The following is a 21,543-nucleotide window of genomic DNA, read 5'->3' on the forward strand; positions in this document are numbered from 1 at the left end:
AAGTGTTACTGTACGAGAATTTTACATAGGCTCATCACAAAAAGTGAATACCCTCAGGTTATAACACATGTAGAATCCACACAAAAAGAGTAATAAAGTGTCAACACTAATATTAGTAAGTAAGGTGGCTATGTCTCTATTTAAGTAAAATAAAACTAAGCTTGAAATCATGGCCCTATTTTGACATTTCATAAAGAATGGCCCTTTGTAGACCAACCTAGCTCCAAAACTAAATCACAAGTGAACGTGTCTAAGTTTAAAGCACATAAATGAGTAACTTGAAAATTCTTACATAAGTGGTCATGAGAGGCCAGTTTTGTGTTAGAAAAAAATTTATCTGTAAGTTATCCAAACTGATTTCATCTTTAGAATTTTATTTTTAAATATTTTCCCACTAAAATCATTATCACTTTTGTATTTTTAACTTCAGTGTGGTCACCATTAAATCAGTGCAGTCCTTCACATCATTGACTTGACATTTTGTCTTATTTGAAACTATGTGGTTCTTGAAATGTTCTTTTTAGTCAAAATAATCTTCTATATCAATGTTTGGATCTAGTAGATCTTCTCCATATGATGAAAGATTCATCTGGTTTAATATCAAGTTTTCAAATGTTTCTTCTAAATTGGTTTCACCAATTAAGACAGCTCCCATCATTCGTCCATTCTGCATGACGACTTTGATGTATTCTTGTCCTTTGGTACATCTCAGCATTAATTCATGATCTGAACCCAAGTTCTGTGCATTGTATTTTCCCAGCAGTACAACCTATAAATATACATGTAGGGATAAAGTTATTCTAGTGAGTGCCTAAAAGGAGACATAATAGGCACTTATTTTGTGTTATGCCAGAATGCCCAGCAGAAAAATCTGTTCACAAAAATTTTACAGCTAAAAGCGTCACTGGAGCAGGTTCCAAAAAACCCCAAACATCTGAATGGTATGCATTTATTCGATAATGCCATACAATCTACCTGAACATTAAAAATATCTAGTGAAGCTCTGGCTGGGTGGCTCAGTTGACTGGAGTGGTGTCCTGTACACCAGAATACATCAGAAGGTTGTGGATTCATTTCCCAGACAGGGCACATACCTAAGTTGTGGGTTAGATCCCCAGTTGGCATGTACTGGAGCAAGCTATCAGTGTTTTTCTCTCTTCCCCCACTTCCTCTAAAATTAACTTAAAAAACATATCCTCAGGTGAGGATTAAAATATCTATCTATCTATGGAATATACAAATATGTAGAATATGGACATTAGCCTGGAGTCATGATTTAAAGATTTAATAAGGAACTGAGTTAGATCTTGCTTGGCAAATTATTTAATCTCCCTGAACCCTGTATATGTGTTTATTTGTGTATGTTTCTCCTTATCAGTAAATTAGGAACAAAAACTAGCCTCAGACTAATGTAAAGAGGATTAAATAAGATACTATGTATGGAAAATAACCTGGTTCACTCTTGAGTATGACAGCTATTAGTTTCCTGCACAAAGAAATAATCTCAAATAAAAATTAGAAATGCACCACCAGGGAACACTCCCTATTAAGTGTAAAACAGTATAGTGGGAACGGAGGTAATGATTATCAGATAATTAGGAATTAAGATCAGCAATAATACCAAGTATTGATTTGCTTAAAATAAGAAAATATTTCATTTTTTTTGTAAAATGATTAAAACCATATGAATTTGTATTCAAGTAAGAAAATTTGATGATTATAATCAGTTACTAACAAGCAGAAAAAGACACTAATTTGCTTATCTATCTTACCTTATAGTTAAAAAACTTTGTTACATGAGCAAAAAGTTCGAAGCTGAAATCCATGTCAATGGAGTCTCCTAAACTAGCTGCAGCCATGCACTTTGCTGCATACCATCCCATCTGTCTAGCCTGGGTCCACAGCCTCATCTGAAATAAAAAATGTAATGCAGTATAATTTTTCATTATTATTACTTGAAAAATGTTATCACTTAACCTTGTAACATTCCTTAATGGAGTTCAATGTTTGACAGTCCTTGAGATTCATTAGGTCTAGATCGGTTAAATTGGTTAGATGTTTGGTTGGATCACCTGCCATAGAAGCAATCATCAATCTACACTGATTGGCATTTGATTTTGGTATCTGATAATTCTACCTAAATTACTGCTTCAAAAATTAAAGATGACACCAACTTTTACATTTCAATAAATTTTCTATTTAAAAATATATTTCAGGTTACACCATATGATAAATTTTAACCAGTTTCCATTTCAGAATAAATTTCTCATCAGCATTAATAGAGATGCCAAATTATCATTGAGAAATGTGTTCCTTCTCCTAACCCTCATCTTGGTGCCAGATCATTAAGGCCTACCCTGCAATTTAACCTCAGTGGCCAGACAGATTTATCACTTGGTGCCTAACCCCGAGACAGCATTTCGGATTTCAGCAACTGATTCTGGGAAGTCATTTAAAATTCTTCTCTACAGCAGTATTAATTTCTTCTGTATTCCGTTTTTACTGTATTTCTACAAAGCTTTGGGATTCTCTAGTATAACAGAATACTGACCTTGGAAGTCAGTAGATTTGCATATCAACTCCTCTACCTATTTAATTTTTCTGAGCCTCAGTTTCTTCACTTGAAATATTAACATATACCCCCTCCTCCTTGGCTATTGGGAAAATTAAATAGGTTAGCCTATAATAAGCAATTAGTAGTACCTTTATACCCCTATGTGTAACTAATGTTGTCTTTCTGTATGTAAAAATGATACCACAATCATGGATATAAGCTTCAAGGATTTCTAATAGAAGTGATGTAAAAAAAAAATTTTTTTTTAAAGTCAGTCTCTTCCATGTAAACAAGTTAGGCTTAATGAAGTAAGAGGCAGTCTCTGGTAAAGAAGCAGAGTAAACTGAGCACAATAAAACTAGAGGATGGCTAAAGGCAGTGACCTACAATATTACCCTGCTGGACTATTAACTAATTGATGTATTCCTGCTTCTCAGTCTCTTACGTATGTATCTCGGACTATGTAAAACAATTACTAGTGTACTTACTGCTTCTGCAAATTAAGAGATGGGATCTATTAAGATTTACTCAACACAAGAGACATTTATTTTTGGGTATTTCTTTCCTCTAATGATGCACATTAAAGATATGATTTATCCTAGAGCAGTGATGGCGAACCTATGACACGCGTGTCAGCACTGACATGCGTAGCCATTTCTGATGACACGCGGCCGCTGAGGTGGCCGCATGCCAAGGATGAAACATTTGCTGCTCCTGAGGATGAAACATTTGCAAAATAATGTTTTTTCTTCAAAGTGACACACTACCCGAGTTATGCTCAGTTTTTTGGCAAAGTTTGACACACCAAGCTCAAAAGGTTGCCCATCACTGTCCTAGAGGGTTTTAAATGTCGTTTTTTAAATCCCCGAACTCCAATTCCTACCTGAGAGTTTGTGACGGATATGCCACATAAATGACATATGATGACTAGAGAAAACTGAAAAGCTAGTTTGAAGCATTTTAGAAGCTTTCGTATCACTGATGTTATGTCTGCTGTACATAAAAAACAACACACAAATCAATGAAGTTGCCTCTTGAAAAACATCTAGCTCTCCCAATACTTCACACTCCATAGTTAATCTAAATGAATAATATCGCTACTTGTGGAGCTGGTCTTTCACCAAGACAGGCATTGACTGGTTCTTTTATCTCTAATATCTATCTGTCTCTACTGCTCCTAAGTCAACCACACCTACAGCCACTGAGTATCTTCCTCTGGTATTTTTGGAAGTAGGCAATAACACGTGAAGACAGGAAGAAGTCTAGAGCCAGCTGGAAGCAGCAGTGAGGCTAAAGGCTGAGCAAGGCCGTTCACTATAGGAACATTTTTTTTCAGTAGTAATTCCCACAGGACAGAACAGGGTCATCAGGAACAGCATGCTTAATCTATATGGCTTATAATCTCTGTAACTTCATTTTTTTAGTATAAAGCTGTACTATACAATATGGTAGCCACTAGCCATATGTAACTATTTAAATTAACTAAAAGTAAGCAAAATTAAGTTCTTCAATCACATTAGCCACACTTCAAGTGCTCAACAGACACATGTGGTTAGTGGCTACCTGACTGGACAATGCGGAAGTACAGAACATTTTTGTCATCATAGACCATTGGATAGTGCTGATAAGCATCTGAGAATGAAAAAGTAACAGCACATGACTTTTTAAATGGAAAGATATCTCAGTTTATTCTATCACTGTAATTACAACTTACCAAAAGGGAAACATTATGATTTTTTTTTTTAATGTCACAAAATACTCTACAATAGCTTCCTACTTAAAGTAGAAAATTTGGAAAACCAGAAAGTTGGATATTCTGGTAGCAACTCCTTGTTTTCAGATGGAGTATCTGAAAAAACGTGATCATGTATGCGGCTTACCTGCTGCCAGAATGGGCTGGGTGGCCAGGAAGCAGTACAGATGTCACCTGCAGCATAGATATCAGGAAGGGATGTATGCATATGATCATCCACTCTCAGGCCACCGTCTTCTCCTAGATCAAACTAAACAATGTTCCTCATAAGCATAAAAGGTAAGAAAAATGAAACATGACTTCATTCTACAGTAAAAGAACAAGTGAAATTTTTACATCATGATTTGCTGATCTTTGAAGAATGAGTGAAAAATAGCTGAAAGTTTAGGGAACTAAGCTGAGTTTCCAGGGAATCAAATTCCTCACAAGACACAAACTCATAAAATTCTGAGAATTTCAACATCAAAAATGCCCAATAACCATACAACTAACACACTCATAATTACAAGAATATTCCTAAGTTTTTCTAAGCTTCAAATGCTAAAAGGAAAAGAATTTAAGTTTTTTTTCAAAATAGCACTTTTAAGAATTCATGAGGTATCAGTCTCTTACCAATATTTATATAAATAAGTTATGCATTATGTCACATGAATAATGATACCTATGCTGGAATGTTAACTGATTAAGAACATTGTGGCTCAGTGGTTGAGCATTGATCTAAGAACCAGGAGGTCATGTTTGATTTCCAGTCAGGGCACATGCCTGGTTGCAGGCTCGATCTCCAGTAGGAGGCGTGCAGGAGGCAGACAGTCAATGATTCTCATCATTGATGTTTCTCTCTCTCCCTCTCCTTCTCTGAAATCAATAAAACTTTATTTTTAAAAAAGTATTACAAATCAATATATGAATATAAAATTCTTTTCAGTCATATTAAGTTACAGTTTTATACTCACACAGTGAATAATTATTCAGGCTTGAGAATTAGAGCTTAATAAATACTTAATACTTTAAAAATATGTGTAGAGAGGAACCAAGATGGCGGCATAGGTAAACACCTATACTGCTGCCTCGCACAACAATTTCAAAACTGCAACTGGAAGACAGAGCGGACATCGTCCAGACCACCAGAAAGCTGGCTGAGTGGAAATTCTACAACTAGAAGGAAAGATAAAAGGACACTGAGACCCAGAGGAGCTGTGGAAGACAGAGGTGCAGAGACCTGTGCGTGCGCAGCAAGGGCAGGCGGCTGAACACGTGGCTGACTTACTCGCGACACACAGAGAGGGCGGGCAGTAAGCACGCGGCTAGCTGTCTTGTTCAGGAGGGAAACAAAACCTCCCGACTACACTGAAATCCAGCTCCGGGTGAGACTTTGGGTACCCAGACTCATTCGGGGAGAAACTGGACTGTCTGGCAGCGGGCAAAACTCAGGGCAGCCTTCTCTCAGAGGTGTGTGCAGCCATTGCCGAGGGACACTGAGACACAGGGGCCTCGTAGGGTGGGGCTGATGGGAAACCAAGGCCATCTGCTCCACCCTGAGACTCCGCCCCATCCAAGCTGAGCACAGAAGCTCTTCCAGCGGAGACACACCTGATCCTCACAGCCAATCGGCCTGGAGGTCAACTCCCCTCAGTGATACTAACAACAATCTAGGCTTAACTACAACAAGACTGCACACACAGCCCACAAAGGGGCACACCAAGAGTGTCCACCTCAGGTAACTTGGGAGGCTGAGCCACTGGGCCCTGCTAGGACACCTAGCACACAAAGCCACTCCATCAACTCAGGGAAGCAGCCAAAATGCAGAGACAAAGAGGCAGGCCACAAATGAAGGAAATGGAGGAAAGCAAAAGACTGGATATAGAGTTCAAAACCACGGTTATAAGGTTTTTCAAGAATTTCCTAGAAAAGGTCGATAAATTTAACGAGACCCTCGAGGATATGAAAAAGGATCAACTAGAAATTAAGCATACACTGACGGAAATAAAAAATATTATACAGAGACCTAAAAGCAGACTAGAGAGAACCAAGTCATGGATTTGGAATACAAAGAAGCAAAAAACACTCAACCGGAAAAGCAAAAAGAAAAAAGAAACCAAAAACTTGAAGGTAGTGTAAGAAGCCTCTGGGACAACTTCAAGTGTACCAACATCAGAATTATGGGGTCCCAGAAGAAGAGAGAGAGAGCAAGATACTGAAAACCTATTTGAAGAAATAATGACAGAAAACTTCCCCCACCTGGTGAAAGAAATAGACTTACAAGTCCAGGAAGCACAGAGAACCCCAAACAAAAGGAATCCAAAGAGGACCACACCAAGACACATCATAATTAAAATGCCAAGAGCAAAAGACAAAGAGAGAATATTAAAAGCAGCAAGAGAAAAACAGTTAGTTACCTACAAGGGAGCACCCATATGATTGTCAGCTGATTTCTCAACAGAAACTATGCAGGCCAGACGGGAATGGCAAGAAATATTCAAAGTGATGAATAGCAAGAAACTACAACCAAGATTACTCTACCCAGCAAAGCTATCATTCAGAACTGAAGGCCAGATAAAGAGCTTCACAGATAAGAAAAAGCTAAAGGAGTTCATCACCACCAAATTAGAATTATATGAAATGCTGAAAGTTATTCTTTAAGAAGAGGAAGAAGAAAAAAAGATAAAGATAAAAATTATGAATAACAAATATGTATCTATCAACAAGTGAATAAAAAATCTGAAGAACAGTATTAACTGGTGAATATAATAGAATCAGGGGCATAGAAAGGGAGTGGACTGACAATTCTTGGGGGAAAAGGGGATAGGGGATGCGTGTGGCAAGAGACTGGACAAAAAGCGTACACCTATGGATGAGGACAGTGGGGAGGAGAGGTAAGGGCAGCGAGTGAGGTAGGAACTGGGTGGAGGGGAGCTATGGGGGGAAAAAAGAGGAACAATTGTAATAATCTGAACAATAAACATTTATTAACTTAAAAACAAAACAAAAAAAAAAACCCAAAAATAAAAATATGTGTAGTGGGAAAAAAATATATATGTGTAGTGGGACCAAAAATTTCACCTTACATTGTTGCCACAGAGAAAAGGTTCTATATTTGGTGTAACTCCTGTAGCACTGACAATGAAATCACAGCCATATATCTTTTCGTTGGTCAGTTCCACATACACAGGCCATATTTCTTAAAAAAAAAAGAAATTTATTCTCAAATGTAATCACCACCAACTGTTCACAACATATGTGAATATATTAGAACAAAGAAAAATAAAAAGGCAGGAGGTGACTTTAAAACAACATCCCTTAATATTTTGTATAAGGCCCATTTGTTAACACAATTTTTAATATAATTAACACCATCTTCTTGTTTTGGGTATGATTACAGAACTATGGCATTCTAAATATTTTTCCTTCAAATTTAGACACAGAAATCTAACCAAGTAAATTTAAATTGATAATCATTTTACAAATTATTTAAAAATCTTTATTAATAGAGTATACTCCTCTGAGAGTTTAGTCCAATTAGGTTATTCACTTTTCGATGTTTTCCCTAACTATTCATACTCAAACTTTCTCTTTTCCTATGGAAAAATTCAAATAACTTAGAACTAGAATATCTCATACACTAGGCTTGGCTGAGTGTTTTTCTTCAAATGGCATTCTCACAAGAGTGGAACTGTGTCTCAGTTCCAAATTTATACATTTTCAGCCTATTTGATTTTGGGGAAGTTACTTTACCTCTGAGAACATCAGGTTTTTAGTTTTTGTTTTGTTTTGATCTGCAAGATATTCTGATTGACTCACAGGGTTATGACAAAATACAGTGAGTAAAGCCCTATACAATTTATTAGAAAACTTTAAGTTAGTTGTAAAAATGAGATTACTTATTAAATTATCATTTTATTTTTACTTTTCATATTTAAATTTTATACGGAAGTCTGAAGTTGATTTTTAATCTATATATATAAAAGCCTAAGCGACCATTAGGACGGAAAGACCGGAACGCCCAGTCGCTATGATGTGCACTGACCACCAGGGGACAGACACTCAATGCAGGAGCTGCCCCCTGGTAGTCAGTGTGCTCCCACAGGGGGAGTGCTGCTCAGCTAGAAGCTGGGCTTACAACTGGCGTGCGCAGCTGCAGCAGTGGGAGCCTCTTCCAAGCTCTCAACTCTGCAGCAGCGCTACCAAGCTGCTGTGGCAGGTGCAGTGGGCCAGGGCTTTACCCTGGCCACCTGCTGCTTACCACACTGCTACATCCCCCGAGGGGGCCCGGATTGCAGAAGGGCGCAGACCAGGCTGAGCACTCCCCCCTCCCGCCCCTCGGTGCAACAGGCCTCTAGTATAATAATAAAAATTAAGCTGCCTTCTTTTTAAATAAGTTAAATATCTTTTTATTTTATCACTTACCTTTATCAGTTGTAACTAACTCATTATGATGGTCTCTTGGAAATGTCAAGGACTTTTTCTTAAAGATTCTAAATTCCTTCTGAAGATAGATATTCTTTACTTCACACATAGTTTCAATGTGAATCTTATGAGAAAACTAAAAGAGAAATATTTTATTTAGAATCCACCTATTAACCTTTAAAATATTGAAATGCATCTAAAGTAACCTTTGAGAAAACATTCATTTAAAATAGGACAGGTGTTTTCACTGTGGTCTGTGTATGGCAATCTCTACCTCTGGGGTGTTAGAAGGCAGAGAGTGAGTTTTAGATGAATTTAATATTCACCTACCTTTGGTGGGCATGTAGGCCAACTCCTTTCTTAGCACTATGGAGTTTAAGGAAAGGGACCTAGCAATTCTTTGACTACATATTTGTAACCAGTCTTCAAAAAATGGTTCAAGAATTTAAAATTGCATTTAGACATGTTTAATAAATATATGAAAACATACCTCTTTTGTTCCTTTAAGATTTAAGCCTTCATGCCAATCAGGTCCCAAGGCACTGCCTATATTACCAGCATTAATTTTGGTTCCTGCTTCCTTTTTCTTTCCTGAAGAGATAAACTCAATTCAAAATTCAAATGATATAAAAATTGCCAGGCAGATAATTATGCTTGTTCTGCAGCTGTTAGGCAATATAATGATTCTCATGCATAAGTACATACCAAATGACGAAACAAAGTCACCTGTATTAATATTTTCATTTATTTTAATATTTTGTGATGTAGAGATATAAAATGGATAATCTTTCAATCGAGTATTGAGTATAAACATAGTGTTTTTGGGATGTTATATTTACTGGTTAATATGAAGGGTAAGAATATTAGCCAACAGATTTTGAAAATTTGGTCAGTTTTTGGGATGCCTTAAACTTATAAAATTCTTGAATTTTATAAGCCATTATGTTGTTGGTTTTTTTTAAACCTCTTTAAAGTAAAAAATCATGAAGCTTGTATTTGCTTTCAAACTCATTGCATTTTTATAAAATTACCTTAGGTCTTATCTAATTGTAGCATCTTTACAAAGATGCAGATGGACTGGTTTATTTAATTCACTTTAAATTTCATTTTAATTATACATATTTTTCATAAAATATATAAATTCTAGAAAATCTAAAAAGTCATAAGGTTATATAGAAATAAATATTTATCTATATTCTTAGCACCCAAATATATTTTACTAAATTTTCTTATAGTCTTTTTCTATATGGTTAAAAAAATAGAGATTTATCTGTGAATTAATGAGTCAGATTCTATATTTACCTTCAGTTGTATATCTGGTTCTTTTATGTGCAATTTTAGCCTCTGGTTTTTCAGCAATGAGCTTTGAGGTCAAGAATTCAGCTGCTCCTGCATCGAAGAAAGTATTCCCAATAGCCTTATCTTTAATGGCCCAAATTACTTCACACCCTTCGATTTCATACCTAAAAGGAATATTAAAGTTACTTAGAACAATTTCAAAAGTATGAGTAGAAATCTTTGTACTTGCAAATAACAATTCTCTCCTACGGCACAAGTAAAGAAAGTATTTTGAGGCAAACTCAGAAAAAATGATTATAAAGAGGAATGTAACACTCTTTCAGGATAAGAGTTAAAGGAGAATAAATAATAAAAGGAATGTAACCAGTTTACCAAGAACATATAAGTGACAAATATATATACTGGACATCAGGTAAAATTTCATTACAATAAATATCATTTCAAAGTATTCAGTTTCTACAACATAGTTATTATTTAATGTCTGCAGGGTTCCCAGGAGTGAGAAATGCTTTATCTGGTTATAGTGTAATCGATGATGGATGGATGATACACAGCTACCATAATGAGAATAGTTGACTTATTTGGTAACAGACATTTTATGTATTTAAAGAATATTATAGAAGGAATAAGATCAAATGTGAGAATTTAAACATTTTTTAAGGTAAGAAAGCATTTCACTGTAAATAATAATAGTATTAAGTTATAGTTTTGGCGATAGGTGATGGAGAAAATTTGTCTCGTGTACTAAGAATTTGAAGCTCCTCTTACATCTGTGCCTCCTCCCTTAAGGCCCAGTCTGGTTTTGATGCTCTAGTTTTTCCTCTGCATTTCTATGCACGCTGCCACAAAATTCATAATTAAAATAATGACTGCCATTCCTGGTATTTAGGCAATTGAAGAACTCTTACAGGCTTTCAATGGTATTCATCATCCTCTAAAAAAGAGGGGCAAAAACCTAGTCTGAGAGTTGGAATGGATAAAATTGAGGAAAGACGGGGCTTGAGCAGATTCCTTATTTTAATATAAATTTGTCCTATCTATAATTGGACCCAATTTTCTAATCTGAAAAATGCCCATACTATTTCATGTCAGCTATCTGCTGGAAGATAAAATCACAAAGAAAGTGAATTAATGCTCTGTAAACTACAGGAGGAGTCTTCGATGATTTTTGAACTTGAAATATTATTTCAATAGTATAATAGTATTTCATAATACAAAATAGTATTTCATATTCATTAATGTGTTCACATAACATAACTGAGTGAAACAGGAAGGGTATAAGCAATAAAAAGTGGGGATTATGACTAGAATCTCTAAAGTTGTACACATTCAAATTCTTTTTTAATATAGTACATGCTTATAAAACACTAGAGGTCCGGTGCACAAAATTCATGCACGGGGGCGGGGGGGTGTCCCTCAGCCCAGCCTGCATCCTCTCCAATCTGGGATCCCTCTCACAATCCAGGACTGCTGGCTCCCAACTGCTCGCCTGCCTGCCTTCCTGATTGCCCCTAACTGCTTCTGCCTGCCAGCCTGATCACCCCCTAACCACTCTGCTGCCAGCCTGTTTTGCCCCCAACTTCCCTCCTCTGCCGGCCTGGTCACCCCTAACTGTCCTCCCCTGCAGGGTTGATCGCCTCCAACTGCCCTCCCTTGCAGGCCTGGTCCCTCTCAACTGCCCTCCCCTGCTGGCCATCTTGTGTCCACATGGGGGCAGGATCTTTGACCACATGGGGGCAGACATAATGTGTGTTGGAGTGATGGTCAATCTGCATATTACTCTTTTATTAGATAGGATAGAGGCCTGATGCATGGGTGGGGGCCAGTTGATTTGCCCTGAAGGGTGTCCCGGATCAGGGTGGGGGTTCCCTTGGGGCGTGGGGTGGCCTGAGAGAGGGGCCTGTGGTGGTTTGCAGACCAGCCACGCCCCCTGGTGACGCAAGCAGAGGCCCTGGTATCTGGAATTTATTTACCTTCTACAATTGAAACTTTGTAGCCTGGAGTGGAGCCAAGCCTCCTGCTCGCTCTGTGGCCAGCAGCCATTTCTGTTGGGGTTTGTATATATCTTCTATAATTGAAACTTTGTAGCCTTAAGCGGAGGCCTGGGCCGGCCAGGGTGTGCGGAAAGCTTTGCTTCTTCCATTGCCGGGGGCAACCCTAGCCTCCTGCTCTTTCCAGCTCTGTGGCTGCCGCCATTCTGTTTGGATTTGTTTACCTTCTATAATTGAAACTTTGTAGCCTTGAGTGGAGGCTTAGGCTGGCAAGGGCAGGCGGAAAGCTTGGCTTCCTCCATTGCCTGAGAAACCCAAGCCTCCCTCCTGTTCTCTGTGGCTGTAGCCATCTTGGTTGGGTTTATTTGCATACTCGCTCTGATTGGCTGGTGGACGTGGCTGGTGGGTATAGCGGAGTGATGGTTAATTTGCATATTACTCTTTTATTATGTAGGATTAGAGGCCCGGTGCATGGATTGTGCCCTGGTGGGGTCCCTCGGCCTGCCCTGGGGGGATCGGGCTGAAACCAGCTCTCCAACAACCCCCTGAGGGGTCCTGGATTGCAAGAGGGTACAGGCCAGACTGAGAGACCCCACCAATGCAAGACCGGGGCTGTGGTGGGGCTGCGGGAGGGCTCCAGGATGTGTCTGGCCCATCTCACTCAGTCCCAATCAGCTGGACCCCAGCAGCAAGCTCAACTACCAGTCAGAGCGTATGCCTTCTGGTGGTCAGTGCGCATCATAGCTACTGGTCAAACGAACAGTCGGACACTTAGCACATTAGGCTTTTATTATATAGGATGGGTCAAATCTAGCCAGTTACCAGTTAATGACCCTTTGACACCTAAAGCACTGCCTAAACTCATGTTTTCTAACAATATTTCTGCAACTATGTATCCCATGAAAGCTAAAATAATTAAGTGGATTTCTGTTCTTGAAAATATATAAAAAATAATGATATTATCAATGATTTTTAAGATAACAAGGTCTTTTCTAGTCTGCCAACAACCACATGAATCACAGAGCAATTTTTCAAAAAATATACTCACGCTAATTCAAGTGCGATACCACCATTCCCTATGATCATGATTCTTTTAGCATTCGTAAGATGTTTCTGAAATTCCTGTATTAAAAAGAAAATGACACAGGGTTTTATACAGGGGGCAATAGTGGAAGCAAGAGGCTTCTCTGATAATAAATCTCACTTTCCCACTCTTTCGGGATGGACCCTTCCAATTAATAATACAAATTCTCTAGTTTCACCCTACACTGCCTTTACAGCAATGCCTCTCCTGATTTTCCTTGTTTTTATGTCATTACGTTTAGAGTACTACTTCAGAATTTCAGCAGGAGGCTCTGTCTTAGTTTACTAAATTCCCAACTATTTACCAAATCAATGTATTAACATAACATTGATCTATATCCTAGAAACAGGATTCTTCCTCTTCTAGTTCCTCAGCTGATACTCTCTGCAGTCACTCAGCACTTAAAACTTGCAGGATGAGAGCCACAGCAGCATAGTGGTTAAGAGCACAAACGCTAGAGGAACTGGTTCTAGCAGTTACTAACTGGGGATGATGGACAAATTGCTTATCCTCTTGTACCTCATATTAAACTATAAATGGAATTAAGAAGTGACTAAATCTCGAGGTTTCTGTAAGCATCAAGTAAGATGATGTAGATAAGGCTGTTAGGAGTAGCAGACACATAATAATGTCTAACCTTTATTTTAAAAAATGTTATTACCATTATAAGGCAGCTAATTACTACCACCACCCTCCCTAAAAAGATCACAGTGTACTTGGAGAAAAGCCAGTGGGTCACTCTTAGGAGACGTTCAAAAGTACAGAATAGTACCATTGCTTCAGGATGACGTCTGAATAGCTCAATTCCTCTGCCTACTATGTTAAGTTACCATTTCTCTTAAATTGACCCCAAAACTTACTGTAATATTCAATAAATAATCACTGACATTTGGTTTAACTCCAGCACACAGACAGAGTTTCTTATATACGTGCTGACCTGAAATTTCTACAACAAAAAAAAACCCCACCTTAGGTTAATTTTAGTTTGTCCTTCATTGAGGGCAGTAGATAATTAAGAAAGATCCATAAAGAGTACTGGATATGGAGATGAATGGCATGAGTTTGAACTGTACTTCTGATACAATTTACTAACTACCTTAGTAATGATAAATTACTTAGTCTCTCTATTTCAATGACCTATTTGAAGAGTGGCAGTAATGACTGTCACATAGAATTATCATGAGGATTCAATGAGTTCATGTATGTAGAGGGCTTTGCTGGAATCTAGTTATGAATGCAATCTTTGGTAATATGAACCCAAAAGGTTTACCAAAAGATAACCAAGTTCTAGTTTTCTCTAAATTCCTAATTATTTAATTAAGAATAGCATGAAAGTAAACTATCAATTTTCAAGGACACAAAATATTGTTACATAAGTGTAAAATGATCACCTCATGGGACAGAACAACAAGGAACTTGAAGTAAGACAGCATATTGTGATTTGAAATCAGGAAGAACTTCTTGGCAATAAGGACAACAAACCCTGAAATAAATTATCAAAAGAAGTTGTATAAGGTTCCACAATAGAGTTTCACCTTACTGGGATAGTTATCACTTGAGCAGAACAATAAACCAAGTGACTTTTCCGGTTTTAGGGTCTGTCATGATTCTGTACCACAAAGATCTTCTGAATATTAATTTATTTGCTGAGGAGTAAGTTCAGTAAGTTTTGGATATGCTTTATTCTTTTGGGGAAGAGATCATTATATTATTTAGGTTATAAATCACATATTCCCAATCACAAGAATAAGTATGTGCACAATATAAGCTGTACCCTTCAGCAGAGTCATTAAATTTGGGACATCATATAGCAGAAAGAACACAGAACATCACCATGAATAAAAAACAAGATAAATTATCAACTGAAAACAAATTAAAATTGACAATAATAGAACCTTATAGCTACTTTCTAGTTTATGGGCCACAAAACAAAAAACCTCCCTTCTGCTCCTACAGTTTAGGAATTAGCACTGTTAGTGAAACACTTTCATTCAAATGTAGCAAAAGATGTCTAAGAAAAAAATATTCGTGTTTATTCCCCATGACCCAACTCCCAAGTATTACCTGAGCACTATCTGTATCACGAATTCCTAATACATAAGGATTTCCTTCACATATCAACTTCGGTTTACCTCCAGCACACAGACAGAGTTTCTTATATACATGCTGACTGCCATCTTCTGTTAAAATGCACTGTAAAACATAAGCAATGAAGGGGCAAGGAGAAGCATTTATACGTGGGTACAATTTCACTTTAAACATTCAAAGACACAAAAGCAAAAAGTATAATAAGCTTGCCTCTTAGTGGCACTCAATACTTTGTCCCAGTAAATACAAAGTTAAGTAAGCATAAGAATACATTCTTCAATTCAGTGGTTCTTAATCATTTTAGGGCCATGAATTATTTTGCGAGTCTGATGAAAACTAGCCTTTGTCCCAGCAAACTATACGCTCTTTGGGAATTATATTTTCACCTAAGTGACAAACATGTTAAACTTAAATTCAGCATGTACTGGTTTTAAAGATATTCATATTAATTTTTAATAACCTCAATGAGTCTAAAACACATGTTTCTGTTTCTTAATATTGAAGAAAATCTACAGATTAGCAGCGGCATTTAGAAAGTAGATATACATGAGAGATGCTGGACTTCATTATAATGGTTTAGGGGTTAACGTTTGTGCCATGTGTTTGAATCATAAAATTTGGCAAATCATAACACAGCACTTATTACCCATTGAGACATTTGCCACCCATGTTAACTCTTTAGCTGCAAAACAAATACATAAAATCAATAACCCAACAGTGTAATCCATATAGAAATTTAATGCAAGTCTTTCTTCATAAAAGGAAGACTTATTAGTTATAGGCTTTGACCAAATTTTAAAAATAAATTTTCATTTAGCTACTATGAAAACAAACACAAAAGCTCTTTATTAGCTACTGTTAAATTTTTGGAAGTAGAAATAAAGATAAAACACATTACTTCTAATTCACTAAAGAATATAAAGGATGGATAAGAGAATGCAGACATATACCTCATGTGGGACACTTTTCAAATGTTAATGGGTAGCACTCTAATTCATTCAAATGTCCTAATGTAAAATTTCCTCACAACTCATTAGTATACTTTTAAGCCTACTTCAATTTGCAAATTAATTCACGTGGATGTTACAATGAGTAAGTACTACTACTATAAGTATTAGAAACTTACTCTGGTTTTTGGATTCAGATTTTTCATTATTTTCTGATAAAACTCAGTACCTTTTCTTAATTTCTTTTTCCTGTCAAATGTGACGTGTTTTATCCCTAAGGGAGAATTCACTAATTAGAGCTGCTTTTGAGAAACAAGTACAAACTCTAGTATACATCTTGCCAAAAAGCTCATTTGAGGATATTGTTAATCACCTGATAATATCCTCTTCTGAGACTGCCTTATTCCTCACACTGCCTTGGTTTTGGCCTTATATCATTTTGGACTATTGCAAACCCCTTCTAATTTGGTTGTTGGCTACTAGCCACTTACTCATTCTTGACACTACTGTCAGATATATCTTCTTCCTTTTTTAAAATCTTCATTGAGATTATTATATATCTTCTTAAAAGAACATCTATTTCATCATCCTGCCTCCACTTAAAATCTCTTTACTAGTTTTTTTCATTGATTAGAAACTGAGCTCAATTTCTTTGCATGACATAAAAAGCTCTTCACAATCTTACTTCCTTATTTCTCAGGCCCTGTCTGCCAGTCTCCTTTACTTAGTCCCACCCAAATGCCATTGACCACCTCGCTGTTCCACATGCCCCTTTTTGCCCCTTCTCCTTTCTTTTGGTCTTTGAAGATGCAATCTCTTCCTGGAATGTCCTTTTACATCTATTATTTCACTAATTATTAATTCACTCATATTTTAAAACACAGCTCAAATATTACTCAATCTGTGAAGTCTTCCTAAATATCTACTAGCAGTACTTTGGTAATATTTCAATGATTGTGCTTTTCACATGCCCATATAATTATACGTATGCATGTCTATATTCCCTATGACACTGAGAGCTCCCAGGAATAGATTCCTTATATTATTGCTTATTCCTTACATTATGGTGCCTACCACTTAATGTAGTGCCCAGAAAACAGTGGACACTATATAAATGTTAATGCTAATTTGAAATATAAAATTTCAATAGCAACACTAAACTAATTACACAATCCCAATAAACTCACAAAAGAGTGTAAATTTTTCTAGTAATGGAAATCAATGTCACAAAACTTGCATGCTAGGGAATTTGGTGGTGGTATAGGTGGGTTAAAAGGAAGTCAGGCAAAAACCTCACCCAGATTTAACAGAGCAAAACGTCCTTAAGGAAAAACTCTCTTACATGTTCTTCACTCTTCAATTGCTTTACTCCACATTCTATAACTTTAATGTTGGGAAAGCGGCTTTCTAACATGGTACTTGGTTGTTCTTCAACATCAAACTCTTCCAATACTTTAGAAATCTGTATTAGATCAAAGAGGTAAGAATATATGTTAAAAACTTTTTCAAGAATTTTAAATAATAAAAATAGTTCCATTTTTTTTTCTATACATTACTTATTTTATGTTCATAAAACAAGAAAGTTGGTGAACTACACAAAATACAGTGAAAAGAAGATTTCGCATTTTAAGACTACCACTCTTGGGCAAGCCTTTTAGGTCACCGCCTTAGTTTCCTGGATCAAAAATGTTTGGAGACCACTCTTCTATCATACTATGACCCACGTGGAATAGAAATTCGTGGAACTATAAAGTATTCTGAGATGCTTATTACACATCTGCAACATTAATTATCTACAAGTGTAAACTTGGCTCAGAAGCACTTCTGATTTGTGAATACACATGTACACATATATTTATAATAAAAATATATATACGTATATATTTGCAATCATAGTTAGATTTCATAGCAACTTTCCCCAAAAGAACCTTATTTTAAATTTTCTGAAAAGTAATTCAGAGTGGGAGGGAAATGATAGGAGGAAAAGAAGAGAAGACTAGAAATTCAATATCATTCTGGGTGCTTTTGGTATTCAATTTGAATAATTCTAAACTTTGAACTACAATTTTAAAATGAACATCCAAAGAACATTTGTCATTTTAATAAATTAAAATAGTACAATTACACTACCTGCTATGCAAGTTACTGCAATTTTTAAAAATTAATAGTAAGGAAGTTATACAAAGATTCTTACCTGCTTGAAATTTGTAACTGCTTTAATAACAGGAGAAGCTGTTACCAGGAGAATCTCTTCTGACGGAAAGTGAATTGCCAACTTATTAAAAAAAAAAGTAGGGAAAATATATGATAAATAATTTTAGTTATTAGTATGTATGGCATGGAGTGTGAGAAAGGGATAGTGCAATTTTAATAAAGTTATTAACCTAGGAAACTAATCATTGTTCCTCATCTAAAGTTTCCATTATCATGAGCCTTGTTCGTATTTATAGAGTAGTGATGAGCAGTGTTTAATACTGTGGTATTGATTAAAATGAGTAATACATTTATACTAAATACTAACAAAGATCTGAATAAGAAAAGTGGCATAACGAGGTATTCCTTATTTACTTAACCTATTTTACATGCCAATTTAAAGTTATCGTGCAGAGGGTAAGGAGAAATTATCTTTCTAATTAACAGTTAAACCAACTTCTATTTTTTGTAAAATATTTTCATTTGCCTTCAGTAGGATGAAATTACAGCAAACCCTCAATAATAAACATTTAGAATCTTAGTCCTTTTCCCAAGCGCTTTGGCATTCCCTTCCTTTCTCTTCCAAATGCCAACCAGCAGATATCCTGGGAAGACCAAGCCATTTTAATATTAGCCTTAACCTGCCATTGTTTCATCATTTTCCTCTAGCTTCAAACCTCTCTTTCTCACTTTACACTTCTTGAAAGCATTTTCCTAACTCATGCTCTAACTCCACCAATCTCTATTTCTATCCCTTTTTTCTCCATTTTATTAAGGTATTACATGTGTACATATCTTCCCATTAACCCCCTCCCCCCGCCACTCCCATACATGCCCTCACCTCCCAGTGTCTTGCGTCCATTGGTTATGCTTATATGCATGCATACAAGTCCTTCGGTTGATCTCTTATCTCCCCCACCTCTCCCTAACCTTCCTGCTGTAATTTGACAGTCTGTTTGATGCTTTACTTTTACACTATTAAAACTGAGCATGTTCAATTCAACTATACAATCCTTAAAACCCATAGAATTTTTTTAGTATCACCTTATTTTAACTTTCTACAGTATTTATAGAGTAGTGATGAGCAGTGTTTGACAATATCACCACTCTCCCTTTCTTTCCTTTGTGTATTCTGTAATTTTTCTTCATATATATATATATATATATATATATATATAATTGATTTCAGAGAGGAAGGGAGGGAGAGATGGAAACATCAATGAGAATCATTGATTGGCTGCCTACTGCACGCCCCTCCTGGGGATGGAGCCCACAACCCAGGCATGTGCCCTTGACTGGAATCGAACCCGGGACCCTTCAGAGTGCAGGCCAATGCTCTATCCACTGAGCCAAACGAGCTAGGGCTCCCTATGCTTTGTTTCCATTGCTAGACCAGGCCCTCAAAACTTCTTTATACTACTAAAATCACCGTTCAATTGGCCTTCCAGTCTCATATTAACCAGCTACCCCTGCCCCACACATTATAACTAATCCGCTTTTAAACTTTTTCATTGGATCACATTACTCCATTGCTCAAAATCACCTATTTGTAAGTTCCTGGTAAATTTTTAGCATGACCTATAAGATCCTTTATGATCTGGTCTCTGCCAACCTTCCCTGGCCTCATCTCTGGTCACCTCCCCCAAGCACCTTGTGCTTTAAGTTTTGCTGCTCCCAGAAGATGCTATGCTTCACCTGAGGCTTGCAGTTGCTTCCCTTTGGAACATCTGTCTTTTCTTGTTTGAGTGGTGAACTTTTACTCATTGTTCTACACTGAGACAAAAGTGTATCTCCTTGGAGAAAGGATACCTCTTCCCTCATTTACTCCCTACCAACTCAACTGGCACCCCTAAGATAGCAAACACACCAATGAAATGATTTATTTACATGCCTCTTCACTAGGCTGTGAATCCCTAAAAAGGGACCATGCTGTTTATATTTGACTAATCAGCCCTTAGTACAGTGCCTGGATCACAGGTGTTAACTTGGTGAATAAATGGAAAATACACCTTATGATTAAAAGATTAAAAGTTTAGACCAGCTGTGATGGCTCAGTGGATTCAGAGTCATCCCATGGACCAAGAGGTCCGGGGTTCCATCCCCAGTAGGGGGCCTGCAGGTGGCAGCCAATCAATGATTCTCGCCCATCACTGATGTTTCTCTCCCTCTCTGAAATCAATATAAGAGTTTAAAAGTCTTGAATTTCTTGGACCATTTCTTATTCCTTCTGAGATTGACTGTTTCTATCAAGATAATTTAGTGCCTTTTAGAATATTAAAATACATATAGGTGTAGATACAAATGGTCTCATTAATCACTAGAAACAGAAACGCATTCCCTAGCTGCATTCCGCATATACCTTGCGGGCTGTTTTATAAAACATTACTAGAGATGAGATATCTTCGATCTTGGGAGTTCAAAGTACAGGGAACGTACGTAAGGGTTCCGATGCACCAAGGACCTGGCCCCTAAGAGGAAGCTGCCTTCAATCATCAGCGGACAAAGGGGGCTGAATTTTCTAAGTCCTGAACGAGTTACAAGGCCTCCGGTCTGCTCGGACAGGACTAGGCCCAGGTCCTAACAACTTGCTCTCTCCCCACTGTCCCCCGCCCCCCCAAATCGGCTAGGCGCCTCAGATGAAGCCTGCGAGGTACCGAGGGCATCAAGGGCCACGACGCAGCCCCTAATACCTGGGAGCCAGCAGGAAAGAAAGCGGGGGGTGGGGGGAAAGCGTCTAGAGAGGGACCAGGTAGGAGGACCGGACTTCCTACCTGCTGGGGGTGGGGGTGGGAGAGGAAAGGGGGGGGAGCCAGGAGCGCCGCCACCTCCGGGGTCTAGGAAGGCGCAGAGCCGCCCGACCGCCCTACCTGCTCCGCACAAGAGACGCCCGCGATGCCACCGCCCACCACTATGAACTTCCCCGCCGTCGGGGGAGGGCGCGCTGCCTCCATGTTCCCAGACTTCTGAGGGTTCGCTGACTGCCACCGGGGAGCTGCGGGAATTCGCCTTCCCAGAGCAGCCGCGGGCCGGCACCGCCACTTCCGGTGTCTGATCCCGGGAACCAGAGCTACGGGTGCCGAGCGGGTCACACTTAGTCCCTTCGCCGATCGGCCGCGAGCGGCGAGCTTCCCAGCACCGAGGCGTCCACTTGATGACGGGGCTTGAGGTGACGGCTGTTACAGCGGAATGTCGTTTTCCCACGTGCATTTGATAAAGAGGAGATAGGAAAC

The 21,543-nt window shown here is 37.9% G+C and overlaps 1 protein-coding gene across 3 annotated transcripts in view; it reads right to left on the reverse strand.

Moving 5' to 3' along the window:
• Nucleotides 1–21,323, reverse strand: part of PYROXD1 (pyridine nucleotide-disulphide oxidoreductase domain 1) — a 28,164-nt gene extending 6,841 nt beyond the window's left edge. Inside the window, exons 1-12 of one of the 3 annotated variants that reach the window (XM_008140476.3) lie at nucleotides 21,181–21,323; nucleotides 18,315–18,395; nucleotides 17,463–17,582; nucleotides 15,150–15,278; nucleotides 13,050–13,123; nucleotides 10,014–10,174; nucleotides 9,202–9,302; nucleotides 8,712–8,847; nucleotides 7,373–7,485; nucleotides 4,435–4,557; nucleotides 1,773–1,910; nucleotides 21–769 (exon numbers count right to left, since the gene is read on the reverse strand). In XM_008140476.3, coding sequence (XP_008138698.2) covers nucleotides 521–769; nucleotides 1,773–1,910; nucleotides 4,435–4,557; nucleotides 7,373–7,485; nucleotides 8,712–8,847; nucleotides 9,202–9,302; nucleotides 10,014–10,174; nucleotides 13,050–13,123; nucleotides 15,150–15,278; nucleotides 17,463–17,582; nucleotides 18,315–18,395; nucleotides 21,181–21,264 — 1,509 coding nt within the window. In that variant the 5' untranslated portion in view covers nucleotides 21,265–21,323 and the 3' untranslated portion in view covers nucleotides 21–520. Of the gene's footprint in view, nucleotides 1–20; nucleotides 770–1,772; nucleotides 1,911–4,434; nucleotides 4,558–7,372; nucleotides 7,486–8,711; nucleotides 8,848–9,201; nucleotides 9,303–10,013; nucleotides 10,175–10,778; nucleotides 10,795–13,049; nucleotides 13,124–15,149; nucleotides 15,279–17,462; nucleotides 17,583–18,314; nucleotides 18,396–21,180 lie in introns of those variants that run through there. The other 2 variants (XM_054719229.1, XM_054719230.1) reach the window with 2 other exon arrangements.
• Nucleotides 21,324–21,543: the final 220 nt, after the last annotated feature.

This window comes from Eptesicus fuscus, chromosome 7 (assembly GCF_027574615.1).
Source record: "Eptesicus fuscus isolate TK198812 chromosome 7, DD_ASM_mEF_20220401, whole genome shotgun sequence".
NCBI lineage: Eukaryota > Metazoa > Chordata > Mammalia > Chiroptera > Vespertilionidae > Eptesicus > Eptesicus fuscus.